Source organism: Akanthomyces muscarius, chromosome 5 (genome assembly GCF_028009165.1).
Source record: "Akanthomyces muscarius strain Ve6 chromosome 5, whole genome shotgun sequence".
Taxonomy (NCBI): Eukaryota; Fungi; Ascomycota; class Sordariomycetes; order Hypocreales; family Cordycipitaceae; genus Akanthomyces; species Akanthomyces muscarius.
In genome coordinates, this window is record NC_079245.1 from 3,289,721 (window position 1) to 3,311,799 (window position 22,079).

The 22,079-nt window shown below is 53.2% G+C and overlaps 3 protein-coding genes across 3 annotated transcripts; all 3 read right to left on the bottom strand.

Moving 5' to 3' along the window:
* Nucleotides 1-234: 234 nt before the first annotated feature.
* LMH87_010431 (uncharacterized protein) lies at nt 235-5,236 on the bottom strand (the record flags this gene model as incomplete). Its single annotated transcript, XM_056197590.1, has 15 exons — nt 235-817; nt 880-975; nt 1,029-1,461; nt 1,555-1,656; nt 1,707-1,771; nt 1,826-1,876; nt 1,929-2,000; nt 2,055-2,166; nt 2,216-2,554; nt 2,612-2,771; nt 2,826-3,493; nt 3,549-3,779; nt 3,843-4,122; nt 4,177-4,394; nt 4,486-5,236. 15 exons carry the CDS (start codon nt 5,234-5,236, stop codon nt 235-237), a joined length of 4,161 nt encoding a protein of 1,386 aa, XP_056054624.1.
* Nucleotides 5,237-9,910: 4,674 nt separating this feature from the next.
* LMH87_010432 (uncharacterized protein) lies at nt 9,911-12,658 on the bottom strand (the record flags this gene model as incomplete). The annotated part of the gene is made up of 2 exons (XM_056197591.1): nt 9,911-12,151; nt 12,218-12,658. The coding sequence occupies 2 exons, from the start codon at nt 12,656-12,658 to the stop codon at nt 9,911-9,913; spliced, it is 2,682 nt and encodes an 893-aa protein (XP_056054625.1).
* A 7,504-nt stretch (nt 12,659-20,162) lies between these two features.
* Nucleotides 20,163-21,689, bottom strand: LMH87_010433 (uncharacterized protein; the record flags this gene model as incomplete). Its single annotated transcript, XM_056197593.1, has 2 exons — nt 20,163-21,099; nt 21,151-21,689. The coding sequence occupies 2 exons, from the start codon at nt 21,687-21,689 to the stop codon at nt 20,163-20,165; spliced, it is 1,476 nt and encodes a 491-aa protein (XP_056054626.1).
* Between the last annotated feature and the right edge of the window lie 390 nt (nt 21,690-22,079).

Genomic DNA, 22,079 nt, shown 5'->3' on the forward strand with positions numbered 1-22,079 from the left:
TCTGTCGGGTTTTTCGGGGATTGATATTCTTTTTTCTTTGTCACGTCACGTCATTTGCGCATATTAGAGAATAGATTACAAAACATCAAATTGAAAACATGTCAACGAGAGTAACATGCACAACTAACCGCAATCAAATTTCTGTACCTGAGGACTCTCAAAGAACAGACGAAATCATCAATCAATGAGGAGACAAGAAGAAGAAACTACCGCGCAAGCTTGACGAATCAATTATCAGCGTCGACGACCTCCACCAGGTTGATACACGCTCTCGATGCGACCCTTGTGGATCTTAATCACCTGCGAAGCATCGTCGAGTGTCGCGAGATGATGCGTCACTTTGATGAGGGTGCAGCCGCGGAATTCCTTGGCCATGACTCGGTTGACCATGAGATCGAGTGTCGTGTCGACAGTGCTCAGAGCACCGTCTACAACGACAATCTTGGCATCGAGATGCTTGTGGCGGAGTATGGCGCGAGCCACGGCGAGAACCTCGCGCTGGCCACGCGAGAGACCCATGACGGACATGGGGGAATCGAGGGTGCCGCCACGACGGACAACCTCACTCCAGAGGGTCAGCTTCTTGAGCACGTCAATGATGACGTCGTCGCCCAGACGGTTCTGGAAGCGCGTGCCGTGCATCGGGTCGAGGTTGTGGCGCAGCGTGCCCGGGAACTCGAGGAGGTACGGGCTCACGGAGACAATGCGACGCTGGACAAAGAGGTCGGGCAGTTCGCGAACGTCGGTGCCATCGATGGTGATGCGCCCACTGTAGTCGACTAATCCGAGAATAGCTGACAAGAATGCCGTTTTACCGCTGGAAACGCAAAGTTAAAGAGTATTCTCGCTACCAAAAGGAGCATGAAAATAAATGCCTACCTTGCAATGCCACCGATGATGCCGACTGTTTTCCCCGCCGGAATTGTGACATTGATATTGTCAAGAATGGGTGGCTCATCCTGACCCGTAAGGTCGCTAAAAAGAGTTATTAAAGAGCAAAAGACAAGGTAGAAAGCGAATGCGCATACAAGTGAGCAGTGACATTCTCAAACTTGATGCCACCGGAAGTGGGCCATCGAATGGAAGTATCTGCAGCATCGAAATTGGCCGCGGCAATCTTCTTTGGCTTGGGTGCATCCATGATAAACTTGGCGATGTGGTGAACTGGTGCTAGGGCAGCTGTAAAGCGGCTCCAGCTGTCTATGACGTCTCTCGTGAACGTACTCAAGCCAACGACTGTAACAAGAGAAATACCCATCGTTGCCTGTGTAGACAACCCAAGACAGAGAGGGAAACCTGTGACAACCAAGGCCACAAACAAGATGAAAAGATCAATAGAAAGGGTCAAACTGTGCTGCATGAGCAAAGAATAATAATGCGTGCGTTGAGATGTGCTGAGCAGGTCGAAGGTGCGTCGCAGGAATTGACGCTGCCATCCAAAGGCACGAACATGCTCAATACCTGAAGCAAGATCAACCAGGTTGTTGAAAAGTGCGAGTCTGGCGTCAAAATCAAACATACGCACTTCTACGTCGTTAGATGCGTAATTCATACCGATGATGCTCGCAATGACGAAGCCGCACGGTGCGAGGAGCCAAGCAATCGATCCAAAACTATATGCTGCAAAGTACATTTCAGCAAGAAGACTAATAGTCACTGCCAATCAGTTAATATAGGGACTTGAATCTCTTGCAGCGTCCGCTTACTGAATGTTCCTAACAGGTACGCGCTGGCTAGGCTCGTTGCGGCAAGAGTGAGGTCTTGCTCATGACTATGCGACAATGTATCAGTACGTGGATTTTGGAATACGAATGGTTGATCTTACAGTTTCGCTAATTTGCCGTAGCCATACCGAATCGTGTACGTGACCGTGGTCCTACAAAGGTCAGCGCATTGTACTTCATTCAGTTGACGGCTCTGAAGCTTACCATTCCAGCGTTTTCATGAGCTTGACATGCCAAACAAAAGAGGCGTTCGTAGCAGAAGTCATGTAATACAAACTTAACACCGTCAGTTTGTGGTTTGAAACATGCTGTTTCGGAGGGCATTCTTACAGCGCACATATTGGTACTAGGATGACTGGCGCGGCAGCTAATATCGCCCATGTCCATATAAATGAATCGTCACTTGGATGAAAGCTCTCTAGCTTAGTGTGTAGATAAGCCACTGTGGAAGAGTTAGTATGTTATTAGAGAGGCCCGATTGGAATACATACCAGGCCACTTGGCAGCAACAACAGCCAGCAACATGACGACAATTGATATACCTAAACCCAACATCCCAAGAGAGTCGCAATGGGCCAAGAAACTCAGGATGGACGCCTTCTCAGAGGCAATGTCGGATCGAATGTTTTCTGGCGAATTATGCTCGTAGGGGAATACTTTCTCGCGGAGCTGGATGGGCTGTCGAGTTGACTCATGGATCGGCCCGAGATCGAAAGCTTTGGGGTCATACTTTAGACCGGGGGGGAGATTAGACAGAGATGGAGAAACTTCTTGAATGCCGCGGGTCTCATTGAAAGCAAGGATAGTGTTTGCATGAGCAAAGTCTCGAGCTGCAGAAAATGGGAAAATTAGCATCAGTTGGCGGATGTGAATGTGCCATTACTTACAAGTTGATGAGGTGAACAAGACTGTGCATTTATTGCGTAATAGTCCGCCCTTCCCAAATAAACGCGCCAGTATGGTATCGGCAGTCTTGGGTTCGAAGTAGTCAAATGTTTCATCAAGTACCATGACCGGATTGTTTGCATAGACAGCTCGGGCAAGAGACTATATAGTGTCAGTGAATAGTAGTAGGAGCTGCAGATCAAGATGGATACATACAACAAGGTGCCTGAGGTCAGTAATTTTGGAGCCACCTTCGCCAGCCATTGTCTCCCCAGCATGTGGAAGCCTTGCTATCTCCGTATCGAGGGCACAGGCGTGCAGAACGAGCTGATACCAAACGGGATCGAAGGCCTTCTGAAAAATAATGCTTTCTTTGATGCTCAAATTTTGAACAAAGGAGGATTCTCCGCAGTAAGAGATTGGCCCTGTTGGAGCGATGACGCTCCCGCTGACAAGCTGCACTTCGCCAAGTAGCGACTTGAGAAGGCTGGATTTACCACAGCCCTGAGGGCCAATAATCATGGTTATTTTGCCAACTTCGAAGCGAAGATCTCTGTAGCGGAATGAAGTAGAATCGGGAGCAGCGAAAGAGGTCTGTAGAAGCTGAAGACTACGCTGCTTGGAATCGGATTGATGGTGGGGGTTGCCTCGGTCGGTGGGCCTTAGATCAGGCTGCTGCATGAAGTCTTGAGCAAGGTTGAGACTCTTGATTCCGCTAGAGTATATTTTGGAAGCACTGATCAGGGTCTTCCATGAGTGAGCGATGAGTGGTGTGACGGCAGCAATTGTAAAGTATTCTGGGACCGTCCATGGGTTTGATTCGGTGGATCTGTAGAGCGCAGTGCCGATGATGGCGACAGGGGCTGCGGTTTTGCAAGCCGCATCTAAGATGGCATCAGAGACAAGTTACAAACAGAGGATCAGGTGCAAACATCTTACAAAAGCCGAGCTGCATCACGGCGCTTATGGAATCCCGATTGGCTGCCTCAATCTCGCGACCGCGAAGCTTCATCAGATGCGGAGTGAAAGACGAGACATAGCCGGTAAACTTGAGCTCTTTGTACTGGTCAAGGTACAAGTCAACCGCAGCAATACGTTCTTTAGCAGCTTGCTTCCAGCCCTCCGAGAAGGAGGAAACTACTTCGACAACCGGCTCACAGACAGAAACAGCTAAAGGAGTGGAGAATAGTCAGAAAACAGTACGTAAAGTAAAGAGGCCAAGTGTGAGCTTACCGAGAGGAGCAAAGATGGCCATATAGAGGGAGCCAGGAGAAATAGAGGTGACAAGATACAGGCCGCAGGCCAGCTCGAGCAGGGAGGACCAGAGATCGTGAAAAGCGTTGATGACGTTATCAATGTTCTGCAAGTCTTTTCCAAAGACGTTAACAAGGTTAAATTTCTGAGAGGTCTTTTGGCTCATGACGAGGAGTTTTTCAGACATTGCGTTGATGACAGTGGTGCGCAGCTGGGTCGAAAAACAGGCGCGGCAATGATTGTACCAGGCCGTTGAAAACTGGAGAGCTAAGGGTTAGCACTGACAATAGATGCAGCGGCAGGTTTGACCAACCGCTTTACCGCCATAAGCTAAGGCGGTCAATGCGACAGTCTTGCAGATATCGTGGGCGTTGGGTCTCTGTCCTGCAAGAGTGACGGTATCCTGGACGAGGTAAGGCACTGCATACGTGAATGCAATCATGATAAGGCGCAAGGGGATGATGGAGAAGAATTGACGGCGTAGAACTGAAAAGCCAAAATGCTCCATGGGACTTGTTTCTGCGCGAGGGCCTAATGAACGAAGTTTGAGTACACGAGTCTGGGATATACGGAACTTGCAAAAGCCACTCGCAGTTGGGTTGAAGATGGGGAAGATGCTTACTGTCATAGAGTGGTGCGAGCTGGCGAAAGAGTGGCCGAGATCCATACGCCATGGGTGGTGCATATAGAGCATCGAGCTGCTCGAGAGCGTCGATCTCAAGATGCGGCAGCATGAGCATCGTGCCGAGCCAGTTGGGAACGATTTTGCGCCAGACGGGTAACTGGGGCTCCTGGCCAGTGGTAGTGAATGGCGTGCAGATAAAGACCTTCCAGAAGAGCTGAATTGCGAGGAGACAAAACTGCAAAGAAAGAAGCACCAATGACAGATCGGTATAATATGATTGAAGAGGGCTTTCGAAAGCAAAGTAGCGCGCGATGCGGAATGCGAAGGTGGTGGTGAGCGCGACGGTGGGCAGCATCGAGGGCACGCGATTATGCAAAGGCTCGAAGCCCAAGAGGATCAAGTTGCAAAAAGCGGCAATAATGGGCAGGACTGAGGGGATGACCTCGGAAGCGACATTGATGATAAGATCGTCGGCAGGCGCAGCATCGTGGTCGTTCCAGACGTATTTGGGAGGCAGAAAGTAGCGACACAGCTCGGCGAAGAGGATGATGATGGACAGAGAGTTTTTGGTAGTGCTCAGGTCAGTGTCATCAGGCGTCGGGGAATCATGGCGACGATTATCGAGAAAGACGTAGACGGCGAAGATGGTGAAGTAGTCGGCGAGGGTGGATTGGGCCGCGTACTGCCAGGCGGCGTTTGTGAAGCTAGCAACGGCGGCCGTGATAGTCGGCCCCGCGGAGGGGTCCATGGTCGAACACGGCGGTGCTAGCGGAGAGGAATTGGTACAGCTGTCAAGCCAGAACCAGATGATTCATAAGGCGGTAGTCTCGTGGGTGAGGAGAGGGCGAGAAGGATGGGAGAGAAGCGCGTCGCTCATGTTAAGAGGGGAGGTCGGATCAAGTGGTGGCTGTAGGTGGTGGTGACCGCCGGCCGGCAGTACCTGAAGCGATGGGCCAGAGGCGGCGGGGGCTCAAGTACCGAGGAGGGGGGCACGGGGGCGCAGGAGCAGCGGCGCCGGGAAACTGAGTTCGTTTAGTGGATGCAGCGGGCAAGTCCAGGGTGCTGCGGGTGCGGATACCGAGACCTTTTAGAGGCTAGCAGCTGCGACAGGCGGTTCTGCAGCACTCTTCTACTACTGCCCAGATGCGGCAAACCTGGGTGGACCGTTTGGCTTAGGTGCCTAGCGGCTGATGGCCCCTTCAACTCCACTGTAGGTCACGTCACAGTAGGGTCGTGTCAAGGGCTATTGATCTGTTGCCTGCTTGTTATAATAAGCTGGTACGAACTCTCGGCAGGTGATGAAAAAAAAATTCAGATATAGATGGAGAAAGCAAGCAATGAAGAGGCTCATCATTACTAACAATAACCCCTTCTGGTAAGTGCGGGCTTGTGACATTGGCTGGTCGCGTTTATTGATACTTGCTCCCATCTTGCTCCCCGCCTCCCACTGCTACCTACCTACCTTATGTACCTTGGTCCTTATCAACTACGATGCCTCGGCCACCGACAGGAAGCCTCCTCCCAATACTTCGACCATCAACAGTGGCAGCCCTTGACGGCTAGGCTTTTAGTGGCTGCTGCTGTGACCCGAGGAGCATTGAGTGGTGGCCATCAACAGTTCCTGTTGGCTCCCACCTAATGGTCCAGTGGCAAGGCGCTAAAACCGTCAGCTATTCGTAAGGCTCCTACATCAATCCACTGCAGTGCAGATTCATTATAAGACTCCGCACAACTGCATTTGACTTACCAGACAGGCATGGTTTAAATTTCAAAAGCTGTCTGGCCACTAGTGTTGTATTCTAGCAGGCCTTGTAGCCTGGAAGCTGCATGCTCTGCCCAATCTGTCGGCCACCGCACTCCACAGCCCCAGTCCCTCTGCAACCGCCGTAGCGACTTCAGTTGGCCAGCCGTACCTAGGTAGGTACCCGCCCATCTTGCCATTATCCGCACCTTCCTCATCATCAGCCTGGCACTGGCTGCCGTACTCAGCCATACCAACCGTCATATTATGCTGCCCGTCCGATGCCTTTACCATCACCGGTGCGTAATGTTCTCCGTTAGAAAAAAAGCCTCTGCTCCTCTTGAACCTTCCTGAACCGCTCAAGCGGGGATTCACATCAACCCCGCTGCAGACGCTACCGTCGACGCTCGCAAACGCCACTTGCCAGCCTCACCAACTCTTCATCGCCGGCCAGCGTCCATCGTTTCCCGTCAGCTAACCCAGGCCTAGCCCATCTGTCACTGAAAAATCCGTCGATATCGCAATCCGCTAATCCCTTCCCATCAGGTCTTACGCTCTCTCTTGACTCGTCGCTTCACCTCGCCGTATCTGGAATAGAAGCGGCTGCAACTGCACTACGCTATGCCGTACGACTAACCGTACCTTTCCAACACCCACACCATCATCCACTTGCATCCAACTGTCACCTACAAGATTGTAAGAACCGGCTTCCCGACAACCCTGCTGCCTACGACGCCACCTCTCCGCCCATTCCCATCTTTCTCACAGCACCGACGACAATTGGATTGGCTACCGCTTCACATTCAGCGCCCTGGCTTTCGACTGCGCCCTACGGTTGTGGCCCAGGCTGCATAATTTTCATTCCAGAATCCTTGCCAGCAATCTCGCAAATTTGCGAAACAATACAGATGCAATGTTACCTCGTAGGTATCCTGCTCCTATTGGCCAAGTCGGCCCTACTGACGCCACCAATACGACCCTGAGTAGAGGACTGCTGTCGAATTCCGCCGCGCCTCACAATTTGCGACTCTCGCCTGGGGCTTGATTTGCTCGGACCACTGCCTTCTTTCTGTCAATTTACATTTATCGCCAACTAGAGTAACGGCAATGCCGTGGTGAGATGGCTCTGCTATGGAGACTGGCCCACGACTGAAGACGTCTAGCCCATCTTCCCGAGCAGAATGCCTTGGACTGACTAGTACTCCGAGTGCACGTCTCGCAACACCCTGAGATCAAGAGGCGAGGTGTGAGTTTGAAGGAGAAAAATCTATCTACGGACGGCATGGCTTGCAATTACCAAGAGCCAGTAAATCGCCAACCGCTGTCCTGCACATGTTAGCGGCCGTGCCCCGGCCTGCAGCGACATGTTGATCAGGAGGCGCCAGCTGAGAGGTACGAGGCGGACGGGTGGAGGCCGACTGCCGCTCCACATGGCCTATCACAGCCAAATTTTATCTACACCACTCCCTTCCCGCGTTGCGCCAATCGGCATTCATCGAGCCAGCCTGATCGAGCGGCCCAGCGAACAGCCTGCTCGAAATTGAGCTGAATAACTACCGTGAGCAATAATAAGCCGAGCATGCACCACTCAGCCTGCTCCAGGCTCGGTAAACTTCCGTCCTAATTTGCTGAGGCGCGTCACCTAAGCGCGGAGAAGAGCCAATATGAGCATCTATCATCTTCACTCACAGGTTTTCATCCATACTTGCTGGCCGCAAATCATTGTCGTTGCGCCGTTTGATTGAAGGGTGTCCATATTTCGGCTACGTATCGCACTACGGCTGTCACATCTCCTTTCCGCTGCACTTCGCCCCCTCCCCCCGAATCCCGCTCGTCTTCCTTGCCTTGCTGCCTATCCTTTGACAACTCGGTACCATTGCGGAATACGGAGGCTCCTTCGCCGTGCATACACTGCTCATCATACCCCTGCTGCAGTGGTAGCCTTGATGGAGTCCCCGACACCAGCGGCGATGCCAGTAGACCGACGAAATTGTGGCCCAACCTAATGCGAAACCCCCACGTTCAGCCGAGGGCTGGCCAGACGCGGCCGACCTGCGCATGCGCCGACTGCGCCTACGCAGCTCTTTCCTCTTCTCCAATTTTTATGAACTTTCGGAGCCCCTCCCAAAGACTTGGTAGCGGAGTTAAACTATTCCATTTATAGGACAATCGTCCGGGAAGGGGGTACATCTTCCGCACAGCATCGGAGTCTGGCGTCGGCAGTTGCAGTATCGTCAAACTCAAACTGCATCGACCGGTCATGGAACGCATTCTTGGTCAAACGCACCAATTTGTCCAGAATGACTATGACAGACAGAACGCCAGACTAGCAAATGGTGTATTTAGCAGTTTTGCGACTGATAACATTCAAACGCTTCTTAGCCGACGCAACCCCAGCATGCGCAGGCAACAGCGCAAATGAGGAATGATACACATCCTGCGCTAATGCAAGCCGCGCAAAATTCCCGCAGTCACAATTAATGGCTACCTCGTCATCGCGTCCACAGCATGCACTGCGTCTCCGCGGAAAGACGTTCCCCGCCTGTCTTGTTGTTTTGCAGCCGATGAGGTAGGTGGGTGGCACGGGTGGTCATGGACAGGACAAGCTCTCCCTTCCGCCGCCGCGCCTTGCGGCAGCAACGCAATGCAACCCGTGGCTGCATCTGGCCTGACAGCCCACCTACAAACAAACTCTCTCTCCTTCTGCCATGCAGCAAACAGCACGGACTATTGTTCCCTCTTGGCCACCCTCAACCGCGGGCAAACTGAGACAAAAAATCTGCTCGGTCACCATTTTGCCAAGACGTTAGAAACGGGAGTTGAGACGCTGCGCGGGTGGGTGGCTTCCACTTGCGTGGTCCCTTGGCCCTTGCTTGTTTGTCCGCAGACGGCAGGTGCTGGCGCCGGACCATGAGGCGCTCACTACACATGCGCGATACGCGGAGTAGAGGGCATGCATCGGTGTACTTGCGTTCTGGTCCGAATCGTGGGCAGACAATGATAAGGCAGCCGTTGGCACATAGCCCGCCCACCTATGTCATCAAGCACTGCAAAGTCACTTTATTGCTGCGCGCTTTGCACAAATCCAGTATCATGTTGCTTCTATAATTGCATATTCGTAGTAATAGTACTAGGTATTAACGTGGGTTCTGCATAGTATGGACATCCAGATATTGCGGCGGCAACAAAACAAGAGGGGCCGAACATCTACTTAAATAGACGCCGCCCAACAATTTTCCACACTCATATAAAAAGGAGGGGAAATCTCACGACCATGCATGGCACATCATGATGCATGTCGCGGATATGTGAGAAAACAGTAGCAGTGGCCAGTGCCCATGAAAAAAGCAGGCACGTAATTATAAAAATAAAAAAACAGCAATGAGGCTCATTCCGAGCCAAGACGCCAGTAAACTCCGAGATGATATCCGTCTAAAAGTGTGTAGGTTCATTCCGTTCTTATGCAGCGATATGTGCAGTTTTATATTGACTGTATGCAATCGCCGGCGTGAGCGGCGCGCATCTGCTTCGATAACGTCGCCGTGACGTGGCAAAGGCAAAAAGATATGTGTGTATGCGTGTGTCGAGGGAGAGGAGGGGGGGTATTGTGGATGTGGCTCGCGGGGTGGAGGCGACACGCACTCTTGTAATGCTCCACGAACTTGTTCGCGGCAAGGTTGATTACCAAGAAAAGGTCATGAGAGCCGGGTTCAGGGCAAAGGGCAGCAGAAAGTGACTGGCCGCGACAGTCGACATGGGTAGAATGGCGACAAAGTCGGTGATGCGCCAGTCGTGGGGCACAAACGGCGCCACAGCCAGGATAATCATGCCGACAATGGCGATGAGGGCAAAGATGATGGAAAACTTGAAACTCTTGAGCACCTTGGGCACCTCGATGAAAAAGTTGGAAAACTCGGCCTCCTTGGAGGTAGAGCCCCAGGTCATGTTAATCTCAAACATGTGCGCGAGCAGGGCCTGGCTGACATGCAGCGATAGGCCGCCGAGGAAGATGGCGAGCATGAGCGTCCACTTGAAGTTCTCGTAGATGGCGTACAGCAGGCTGCGCTCACCGATACGATAGCGCATAATGGCGAGAGACACGTTGCCGAGACCGTTGAAGACGATGATGATGGCGAACCAGACCTGCCACGAGTCGACGTAGTACTTGTCGAGGTATCCGTTGTACCAGCCCATGAGGAAGTAGTTGACGGTCGTCATGATCCAGGCAGCGCCAATGGCGTAGTAGGTACCAATGTAGGAGATGACGGTGATCTTGGAGGTGAAGCGAATGTTGGAGAAGAGGAAAGTGCGGAAGAGAGGAGTAAATGGGCCGCGCCAGAGCCAAGTGCGGATTGGATGGAAAAGCAGCTCGTTGCAGCCGTAGGCGTACTTCTCCCAGCGAGCAAGCTCGTCATAGACAGTCAGCGAAACGCCCTCCTTGAAGCCCTCGCCAGCCCAGGCAGCGAGACGGATGATGTAGCCATTGCACTGAAGACGCAGAGACATGTCAAAATCTTCAGACACGTGGCTCTCGGACCAGAACTTGTCATAGCCATCCTCGTCCTGGTAGGAAACCTGCTGAATGGCAGACCAGCGGAGGAAGGCGTTGTGACCGACAAAGGGGGCGACGTCACCGTTGGAGACGGTGTAACGAATGGCAGAGTAGATGAGGTTGGTGAAGAAAGTGATGCCGTTCTCAAAGTACGTGTGGACAACCTGCATAACACCAGAGGAGAATTGCATGATGCCGACATCAGGACCCTGCTCCATCTCGGAGACAGCGTCGAGGAAGCAGTCGGCAGGGACACGAGTATCAGAGTCAATCAGCAGAATATAGTCACCAACGCGGACGTTGCCATCAGCCCAGGCGCGGCCATTCTCCTCGAGAACCTCCTTGAGGGCCTGCTCGTAAGCAAGAGCCTCATCGTGCTGGCTCCAGTCGGGGGCGCGGTTGACAAGCAAGAGCTTCTCCTCGACCTTGCAGGAAATCATGAGAGCATAGTTCATGTTGGAGGCCTTCTTGAACTTTCCCTTGCGGACAAAGCCATCTTCACCGTGCTTGGGACGAGCAACCCAGCCAATGCTGTTGTCGGCGTAAAAATCGATGCGAGCGCGGCGGTCTTCCTCAGAGAGGAGCTGGAGACCATCATCGTTGATGAACATGTTGGCGGAGCCGCCCTGAAGTTCATAGGTAGACATGGCCTGCTTGATGGACTTTACAGTGGGCATAATGACACCCTGAAGACCCTCCTTGTAGACGGGGCACTGAATTGTGACGTGGGGTAGGACAGAGGTGGTTAGGCGAGGAGGAGGACGGGCCGAGTAGAACTTGGAGTTGATGGTGAGCTGGCGGATAGGACCGAAAATCTGGGCCAAGCAACCGACAATGACCTGGGCGAAGAAGAGGGTGAAGAAGATCTGGAGAGGCATGAGAGCAACGAGAGCGAGACGAATATAGGAGCCATCGACGGACACCTCGATGGCGAGTTGTCTCCAGGCGGCGCCGAGCGAGACAATAACGAGAATCAGAGTCAGGGAGACGAGAACAGTGTTTTGCAGGTGAATCGGGCGCTTCTCCGGCTTGACCTCACCGCTCTCCTCGTCAATCTCAGCTTCGGCCACGGCGCCGGCGCGCTTCTCATCCTCATCCTCGTCGCTGTTGCCGGCCTTCCAGACAAGCTCCATGAGCTCAGACTCGATGGCCCTGGCACGCTGAACGAGATGCAGAGCATCGTCGTCCCAGACGACCAGGAGGCCTTCGGAGGCGACAAAGGCAGCGAACTGATATTTGCGAGCGCGAGGCAGATCCTCAATTGTGGGGAGGATCTGGACTCGGAGACCGTTCATGAGGGGGACATCAACGGCTTCGGGCGACCATTGCAGGAAGGTCTTGATGACACGTGAGTTGACCGTCATGGCGCACTGGATTTGAGTTAGTCAATCGGGGCAAAAGGCGATGAAAGCTGGGATTTGCATAATTGGTCTCACCTGGACATTGAGGGCACAGCAGGCTTGGGCAAACGGAGAGTGCACGAGCTGGGGAGGGCAGGCCATGTAGTGTCCTCGCGCCTTACGCAAGAGAACACCCTCGATTTCGCCGGAGCCATCGCTGACCCAGAGCTGGGAGCACTGCTGCTGGTAGAGATAGTTGACCATGACCTCGTGCTTGATCTCGTCGAGCATGTAGGAGCTCTGATTCGAGGGCGTCGAGTGGCCGGAACGAGTAGAGCCGGGCCGCGAGCTATAGCGCGGTGTAGGGGCCTGAAGCTCCATGTCGTTGCCATTGAGAGGTTTTTCGTTGATGGCCATGCTCTGGGATCGCTCCGGTCTCTCGGGTCGTGAAGAAGTGGCGGGAGGCGGCGGCGGCGGCGGCGGCGGCGCAGAGGCCTTGCTGCCCTTGTCCGCCTTGAAGTAGCTTCCGATACCCATTGCGGCGAATTGGTGTGTTGTAGGAAAATACGATTGAGGAAGAGGGCGACTTTGGCTCGCTTGAAGAGCTTGGCGAAATCGCAGTCGTCAAGCTGGAGGGACGCAGGACGTCCGGAGTATGTACGGGTTTGGCGCTCTGCTGCGGCGTACTGCTAGTAAGACATGGGAAGACGGCGAGTAAGAGGAGAAAAAGCGAGAGCAGCTCGACAGTGAGAGAAGTGAAAGGAAGCGCGAATGAGACTATAAGTTTAAAGAAGTCGTCACTGCTCGAGCGTGTGTGAGCAAGCGAGTAAGAGAAAAAGGTTGCTTGGGAAAGGAAAAGAAGAATGTCGAGGCGGGGGGAGTAGGCGCGGAGGAGAGCAGATAGGTTAATAAAAGAGTGACGAGGATGCAGGCTCGCTGGCAGGGCCCAGGCTAACACGGGCGAGCAGAGGACGACAGCGCGAAAGTGGACTCGCGTAGCAGTAGAGCGCTGAGCTAGGTGGTTCCGATCTTTGGGCACTCCATCGGCCTCGATCTATTTTTTCGCTCTCTTTTTTTCTCTCTTTTTCCTGTGCCCTCCCCTGCCTGCGCATTGTGCGGTAGGATGGTCAGAATCAGAATGGCGAGGAGGATGCCGCAACACAAAGGCACTAAGACAATGGAGCGGGAGTGGAGCAGGCGAGGGGTGGGGATGGGGGGGGGCGTGGCCGAAGCAAAGCCACACCGGTAGAGGCGGGCTTTTGGGGCTTTTTTTTTTGGCTGGGAACCCTTTACTGGTGACTGGCAAAAGGGAAGGTGCAGCAGCGCAAACAACGCCGCCGCCGTCGCTGAACTGAAAGAGCCGGCGTGTCCAGTGAAGGCGGCATTGCGCTGCCAAGCCGCCGTACGGATACCACTGACAAGGTTCTCCGACCACAGCTCAGGCTCAACAGTTCAGCAGGCAAAGGCAGGCAGTTTCTTCCGTGGCGGCCACTAACAGCTCGCACCACGTATCCGCCTGCAGCAGGCACCCTCCAAGGTGGGCTAGGTGCATCAACCTGCATTGTGCGAGCTAATACAGCGAGGATAATACGAAGCAACCACAAATTTTCTTTGCTTTGCTGAGTTGTGCTGTGGTAACTGCCCCCCCCCCCCCCCCCCGGCCCTTTCACTCGTGTTATTTTTGGAAGTACACCGTATGGTCCGTACCTCTGCGCAACTCGTGCACTGATGCTAGGATAGATTGCCTGTTAGCGGGGGCTTGGCAGTGAACATTGGCAGCAGCTGAGGGCACCCGAGAACACCCAAGCGGCACCTGGCAGCCTGGCACCTGGGCAACTTAAAAATCGGGCTGCCGCATTGTTCGCACTGTTGACCCTGAGAGTGGCAGTTGTTGTATCCGTACCAGCTTGTGCTTCAGGTAGGCCCCGCTAAATTGTCTAGCGTTACTGGTAAGCACCCACGTTTTCTTCTTTTTTTCTTCTTTTTTTTTTTTCAGTCCGCCGCTGAACAATGCTGGATAGTAATGGCCACCTCGTTTTAGTGCACTTGCAGACAGTCCGTCTCTCGCTAGCTCACCAGCAACGAGCTAGGGGATCCGTCCCCAGTGCCTTGTGGCGCTGAAAAGTTCCCCTGGATTAGTTACCGATACCAGTATGGCAGTGCGCCTGGTTCTTGTTCCTGTTGCTGTTTGCTCTCCCACAAATCTCCACCGGCTGGCGGCCACCGAGCAGCCCAGGCCTCGATGCATCACTGCCGGACCGTGCTGCGTCCGAAGCGCGCAGCAAATTCTCCGCGGTGTTTACCGACTCGCTCTTTCCACGCAAAATTGCCGAGATTTTATTTTCGTATACTCACCCAATCGCTAGCTGCCAGGCCCTATCCTGTCCCCTGATAACCAACTCATCCTATGCGGGCGAATCGCCGTGTTGTCCGAGTACCCGTTCTGGTAGCCGCCCGTGCTCGAAGCCCGTCGTGCATTGGCTCACAGCGACGCAATGCTGAAACCCGCTCCGCTCCACCGCGGCGCAACGCACAGCACAGCGCTGTCAACGTGAGCGCTTGCCGCAGGGACGGACAGCGCAACACGGACTGCATAGGTACCGCCTGTCCAGCGTTGAGTTTTTACTACTAGGTTTAGGTGTCTGCCACAGCTCCCTGCCTACCTACTACCAGTAGCCGAAGTCCCCTCGCAGCACATCCAGCGCAAACTGCAGCGCCGACTCGTTTGCCAGACTAACAAAAAGCCCTGCAACCCAGATAGGCAGTTCGAAAATCAAATCACCGTCGAGTTGGCTAGCTAGCTCAACAAGCTACCAACTGGTGGCGCCGGTTCGTTCTCCCGCTGTCCACTGAGCCCCAGTCGACCACCCTGCTGGGGAATAGCTGGGAGTTGTGCCTGTGGCTGTGGCTGGTGACCGGGACCCTCACCTCGCGACGTTCGTCGGACCTTAAAGCGGCGGCATTTTCCTGGTCGCTCCTCGACCCGCCTTCTCCTCAGCACTCTGGTCAGTTCACCACCATGACGATACTAGCTCCTTCGCAGCACCTTTCCACACCGGGACTGAGCTATCAGTAGCACCATTGGTCTCGCGCCATTGGGCCGCTATGCCTCTTCGAATCGTCAACCAGAGACATCTTGTCTCGTGCTACGGAAGATGTCGTCGTTCTTTTCTCAACGTTTTCAGCCATCAAGCCTCTTCTTCCTGGCCGCTGATGTCCTCACTACCACGTGCCGTCATCTCGACAACTGTCCAAGCTAGGACCAACCTTTTCCGCCCGGTGCCGTAACCATGTTCTATGTCTAGGTATTGGGTCAAAGAGGGTGCTGGTGCTTATCGTGTTTCGTGTTGCCTTCCTAAGGGGTGTGAACCCCGATCCGCGGCACGATGGGCATGGGAGCTGGCATTATCAGCGCAGCCATTTCATGCACGCCGCCATGCTTTCTCATCTAGATACACGATTCTGGACCTCTGACATCTCGACCGCGTACACGCCAGAAACGGCACCAGCTAATCTGCCCCGTGGCCAGCCTGCAATGTGCAACGGCCAGCTATGGACTTCAGCTTGCAGGGAAGCCATGCATGAGCAGCATGCCCAGCTGGAACCGATGGCATCCCGACCGCTGCCTGCAGCTGTTAAAGGATTGATACCACCCTTGCGAGCCGCATGTCTCGCAGACACCCTTACGAAAAAGATTCATAGAGACAAACCGGCGTCTACTGCGGCCATACACAAGCCCAGCGCCTCACACATCCAACAACATCAGCGCAGCCCTCAATAACCTCATGGGCATGGCCTTTCGAAAAGGGTCCAACGGGCACGCCGCTGTCAATCCAGACGATAAATGGCGCAGCTCCTGTCTAGAATGCTTCTCTTGTTTTTCTCGCCTTTCGTCGCGCTGCACGGTCCGCCGCTAGCCAGGGGCTCGCGGCTTGCAGCTTGCAGCTTGCAGCAATCCAGCCACGACAACACCAAAAATAACGGACAATGTAGCCTTGCAGCGAGTGCCCTCGGCGACTTTCTGTTGCCACATTCAAGGACGTATAACTAGGTGGGAAAAAATCGGTACTGGCCTGCGCAGCCAGCAAATCACGCTATTTTGCACCCGAAGGGGCCCTTCCTGCATCGACAGGCAGTGCCAGTGGCGTGTTGCAAATGTAACCAGCCAAGACGCAGTAAAATCAATCAATTTATCCTTGCCATTATTATATGGCGTTATTCCGGTCGCTTCGCCTGAAGGGCCATGGAAGGCACCCAGAATTTTGGTCTACTGGTAGGCTTGATTATGGCACCATGAGTTTGTTGCTGGTGCTCTCTGCTAATTTCTGACGATCACTTGCCCAGTACTGTCAACGCCAGGTTTTACTTTTTTCCATGGTCTGGATCATGCCGGATCGCCGCTCACCCACAGCCGTCACTAGCCCCGGGGAGCAAGGGCCCTCTGACGAGCGGAAACAAGGTCTTTGTCAGGCCGATCTTATGAGCATGCCAAAGATTAATGCTCGGAAGCGTCGACGCACATTGCAGGTTCTTCCTTCACTTTGTTCTCCTTCTCAGCCCGTATGCACCGTGACTCTGATTTTTCCGCATTCCTCCAACAATAGGAAGGTCGTTTTATTTACCTCACCGCGTGGGGGCGGGCTGAAGTGTTGAAAAAAGCCACCGAACGGGTCTTTCGTTATTTCAACAAAAACTGGAGGGCTGAGAACCGGTGGAAAATAGACAGAGGCGCACCCATCTCTGCAGGGGACCTTTTGGCCGGGTGGCGGAAGGTTCTGCATCCGATATGGAGAAAGTGGTTGTGCTGGCAAGGCGTGGCGACGCCATGTCTCAAGCCACCCGTCCACCAGCTGAACGACATCTGGTCTGGCGGTGATGCAACGACTTGGGCAGTATCAAGGAGCGAGTGCATGTGTGTGTATATGTGCACGCGAATATCATTGCGTCCGGCATATCGACAATAATGAACTGTACATAGTATTATTCTGCGTCTTCCGAAAAATATTGGCACGTCCCATTTTTAAGCCTAAATGTTGGTTTCTATTTCTGGGCTCTTTTCGCGATCCTCGATTGGCGAATGCAGACGGAAAGTTTAAATGCATACCAGAATATCTGTTGTCTCCGTGGGCGGCTTCTCCTACTCGAGACAATCATTGGCCGCTTACTGGTACAGAATAGGTGGTTGGACTTGGCGCTCTACTCCAGTCTGAAAAAGAAAAGAAAAAAAGATAACGGCCCCCCTGCCCTCGAGGCGCCGGGAAGATGCTGAGCCGGCCGGGGTCGCTTTCCTACTTTGGGCAGAGCCAAGATATCCTTTTGATAACAGGCTTTGAATCTGAGAAGAAATTTTGAGCTACAGGTCTGAAGAAAGTCGACAAGAATCAATAGAGCAGAGGGTGGAAAGCAGGGGTCACATACAAATGCATGGCTTCAGCTCGCATCTCGTTTGTGCCAGCCCTGGATGCAGTGTAAGCCTCTCTTTGCCGGCACCGAGTCATGCACATGATTTCTGTTCAACAGACAACCTCTCCTCGATAAGCTGAATTTCAGCACTCCCGAAAGGGACAACACTGGGCGACCTGGGTTGCTGGGATGAGCGGATCGCTGCATCGTTAGCTGCCAGCCTAAAAAAAGACCAACTCGCCTAGCAAGGGCGCCCCCCCCCCTTGTCGATGGACTAATCCCATGCTAGAGAGGAGTGCCGAGAGCAAAGACACCAACCCTGGCCTCTGAATCATCTAGAGATTCGATAGTCTACGGTCAGCAATCAAAAATGCAATCTCGGGAGCGGCGCGGCGCAGGTAGTGGTCAGGATAGCAGCCCGAACCCGTTCATTCGTGATCCGGCCCAAGTGGGTTCCTGATCAGTGCTCTCTATTCTAGCGGCTTAATTGAGGATATCTCACCTATGTGTACTAGTCAAGAAGAGAAGAGAAAGAATCAATTTCTTGTTATCACACGCAGGACGGAGTAGTATCAGCTAGAAAGTGCCGTTAGGTGGTGGCTTGGGCCTAGGCTGGGTGATGATTCGCCAAAGGCATCCATCCATACTGTATCCGTTTAGCAACATCGATAGTACCGAAAAAAGCTCCGTCCTGTTTGTGTATCTCTATCTGTCTTTTTTTTTTCCGAGAGAGAGAAGAGAAAGATGGCCCTACGGATACTAATCGTTGCTTTCCGTTTCTTGGCACCATCTCGTGTCCTGGTTTTTTTTTTTTTTCACGACTCAGGGCAGTGGCGCTGGCCTGGACCTTTTAAAGGAAAAGGCATGGGTAGCTTTTATCATGACCGCAGCAACGTGTTTTTTTTTCTCCTTAAACTTGGCCAAAGATTTGGGATTGAAGCGCTCGAGCCAGTTGGGCGTGAACCCTGAGAAAAGCCATGTGGCTGTCATGGTTCGGATACGAATGATGAAAAAACTACGAGCCGCGGAAAGACGGGCTCACTGCAAGAGGACGGGAAATCGCCCGCAGAGCCTCATTACCACCAACAATATCACCTTTTTTTCCGACGGCTGTGGAATAAGTACAGATCTGGCCTTGCGGAAAAAGTTAGAGCCATGTTGAGAAAAACATAAGGCTACTGCAGGCAGCCGGGAGCAGTGTCGTGCTGCTCAGCTTTCGCCGCCTTGTCTGAGCGTCCTCCCATCCCCCAAAGCCCAGTGTCTTTCTTGTACGGGCCAACAGCCAAGACTTTCTTGGGTAGGACGAGGTACTCAGCTCAGCCTCTTTTTCTTCTTCTTGAAATTGCGGCCAGTATCCGAGCCGATGTCGCTGCAGAGGTTATCAAGGTCATTTGAACACAAGGTCATTTGAGCCCGCAAATGTCAAACGAGGGCTGATGCTCATTTCAAAATGCTGTTTTCTTGCTCATCATCATAGCACCCCCCCCAACGCCAAAGCAGTAGTCGCCTCTCAATCAGCCACCAGACAGAGAGCTCTTGTTCAGATGGCAGCTCTTCGGAATCCTACCCACCTTAGAAACCATGGCGAGAGAGGTGGGAAAAAAAGTCCGCTTTGACAGAGTAAAGAGACCCCCCTCCCCCATAGCCCTACAAACTCAGCAACAACCCAGCAAAGTATAAAAAATAAAAATAAAAGTAAAAATAGCTTTTCAAGCCTCCCAGGTCGCCAAGCTCGAGCGAGCGAGGAAAAGCAAAAGCAACAGCTGAGCTCGGGCAGGCCCCTGCGCTAGCTCAAACGTTTGGCTGTCAAAGCACACCAACGCGCCCCTCGGCGGTTTCACTTCCGAACAGATTCAAACGGCGTCTGTTATTTCTGCATTTATACTTTTTTTTCTTACTCATCAACATCGTTTTGATTTATTGCTTGGGGAAAATGTGAAATAGAGTTTTTTGTCATCGTTTCTCCTCTGGCAGGTCGATGGGCGGAACAAACGGCCGAGACATGAGATCATAGCGCGCGTGGCGTCATGAACAGACTTGCCAGAACAGCCTTCGCGCGCAATGAGGAAGGGGGCGGGGGGCCAGCTTGATGGTCAGCCAGCTGCACAAGTGTCAAGGGACAAGGCTAGAAGAACCTGTTGTGCCTATCCTGGAGGCAGCAACAAGACCACCATCATGTTTCCTCTTGACCGCAAGTAAAACGTAGCCGCCACGCGCCTCTGGCATTGTCTCGGTAAACAGCCCAAGGTGAGACATCGACTCCGAAACCTTAATGGCTGGGGATGGTTGGGAGGGTCGGTGTAGCTGGGCGGTTGGGTTAGTACGTTGACATGATTCACCTCAGCGCGTGGACTTTTTTTTTGGGACATTGTTTCTCAAGTGTTTTCAATTTGTGACTTCTATCCAAAGAAACCTATATACGACTATAATGCAAACAGCAACATCCTGCATGCTTGCGCCTAAACTACCCCCAGCCCAAATGATGTCAATCCACTAGTCCAAAATGACTCTCCGATACTCATCTCTATGATACCATATTGTCTAATGAAGATACATAAATAAAACTAAAAGGACTTGCTCGTGATTATGTATGTGAGTTGAATAAATGCAGAAACAAAAGGAATCAGAGGCAAGAGCTTTACAGCTCCTCGTTGCCGTCGCACTGCTTCAGCATCAGCACGCGCTTAATCTCCATCTGAGGCTGCTTCCACGTGGGATACCAGTCTTCGCGGGCAGTCCAAAAGTCCTTTTTAGCATTGGGCGATCCATTGACCCAAGGCTTGAGCGACTTGTTGTCCTCGAACCAACCGTTGGTGCCGCCGACAGCCAGATTGATGATGAGGTAAAACTCCTGATCAAAGGGCGTGTTCTTGCGGCCGGTCTGACTCCACACATCAGCCAGGCGACTGCCGTTGTTGTTCGTCTGGGGAAAGGCGCCGCGCTGCCACATTGGCTTGTTGAAGTTGGTGTAGAGGACCTGCATCAGGCGCGTGTTGACGTAGGTGAATAGGTACTTTTGCGACCACTCGAGGCCAAACGTGCTGTACTCGTCGCCAAAGTTGCCGCGCAGAATCTTGTGCTTGTTGTTTGTCTTCCACCAGGCGTCGTTGGCAGGGTCAGGACCCCAATGCAGCGCAGACGAGACAATGTTATTGCCGCCCTGCGAATAGGTCCAGTTGTTGCCACGCGACTCCATAATGTCGATTTCACCGGACGCGGGCCAGGGTCCGTACGTGTCCTTGACGGGCATCATCCAAATAGCAGGCCATAGCCAATCGCCCTGGGGGAGCTTGGCTGTGACCTCGATGCGGCCGTACTTGAGGGTGGCTCCCTTCTTAGTGTGGATGCGGCCAGACTTGACGGGTGGCACAACGCTAGAGTTGCCGGCAGTCGTGTTGGTGACGGCGACACAGTCGTAAAAGTTGGTCGAGGTGCAAGTGCCGTCCTTTTGGAGATCAATGGTGGTGGTCTTTTCCATCTTGTCGGCGTCCTGGAGGGTGGCCTTGATGACGAGATTACCGTTGTCGACGTAGACATTTTCGTCGCCGGCAGTGGTCATTTCAAACTCGCCATTGCTGCGCCGGTTAGTATAAAAACTATTAAGTAGCATGGCAAGAATGACTTACCCAAATCCACCGACCTGAACCTCCTTGGTCCAGACGCTGCTGTCAAAGCCGTTGTCGAAGTTCTCATCCATAAGTGGGCAGTACTTGTGGTGGACGACACTGCGGAGACCATCCCAGACTAGAAAGCCAGAAATGCCGAGACCGATGAGGATACCGATGACGGGAATAATGGTAACCCATTTCTCCTTCTTGTCCTTTTTCTGCAGCCACGGCTTCTCAACGTCGCCCTTGGCCACTCGACGCGAGTGAAAGAAGCGCTGTGCGCGCTCTTCGAATCGGGGTCCGACAGCGCTAGAGGAGCCAAAGCTGGAGGCAGGCCGCGAAACAGCCGGTGTGCCAAAAGGATTTGTGCCGGTGGCAGTGGCGAGTCGCTGGTTGGCGACAGGCTCGGGGGTATCGCCAAAGGGATTGCGGCTGCCGTCCGTGTTTGGTGTTCCTGGGCGCGGGGGTGTGATGTTGGAGGCCATGTTGCCCGCGTATGGCTGGGCGTTTTGGTTGTTGTAGCTACCGTCGTAGCGATCCTGTTGTTGGTGGTCCATGGTGGATTGTGTCTATGGGAAAAGCGAAAGCAATGAGATGCGCAAAGTAAAATGAGACAACTACCGTCGCCGCAGGACAATCGCAGTCGCAAAGCGTAGAAGCGATCGGCGGTAGCGAAGCTCTCGTGCAAGCTGGCGCAAAGCGCGAGGACGGGGGCGTGCAGCTGTGATGTGGTCGGAGTGACGTATGGATGAATGAGAATACAAGAATAGGGAGTATAGCTGCAACTGATGGGTATCTACAATCCAAAACAAGACCCTTGGAGCGGTTGGCAATGGAAGAGAACAAAATTGGATGGAGAAGGTTAAAGAGGTGCAGAGGAGAGCGACGAGAGGAAGCCAGGGTGGACAGCGCTAGCAAGCTGCGCTGGTAGTGGTGCTCGATTCAGC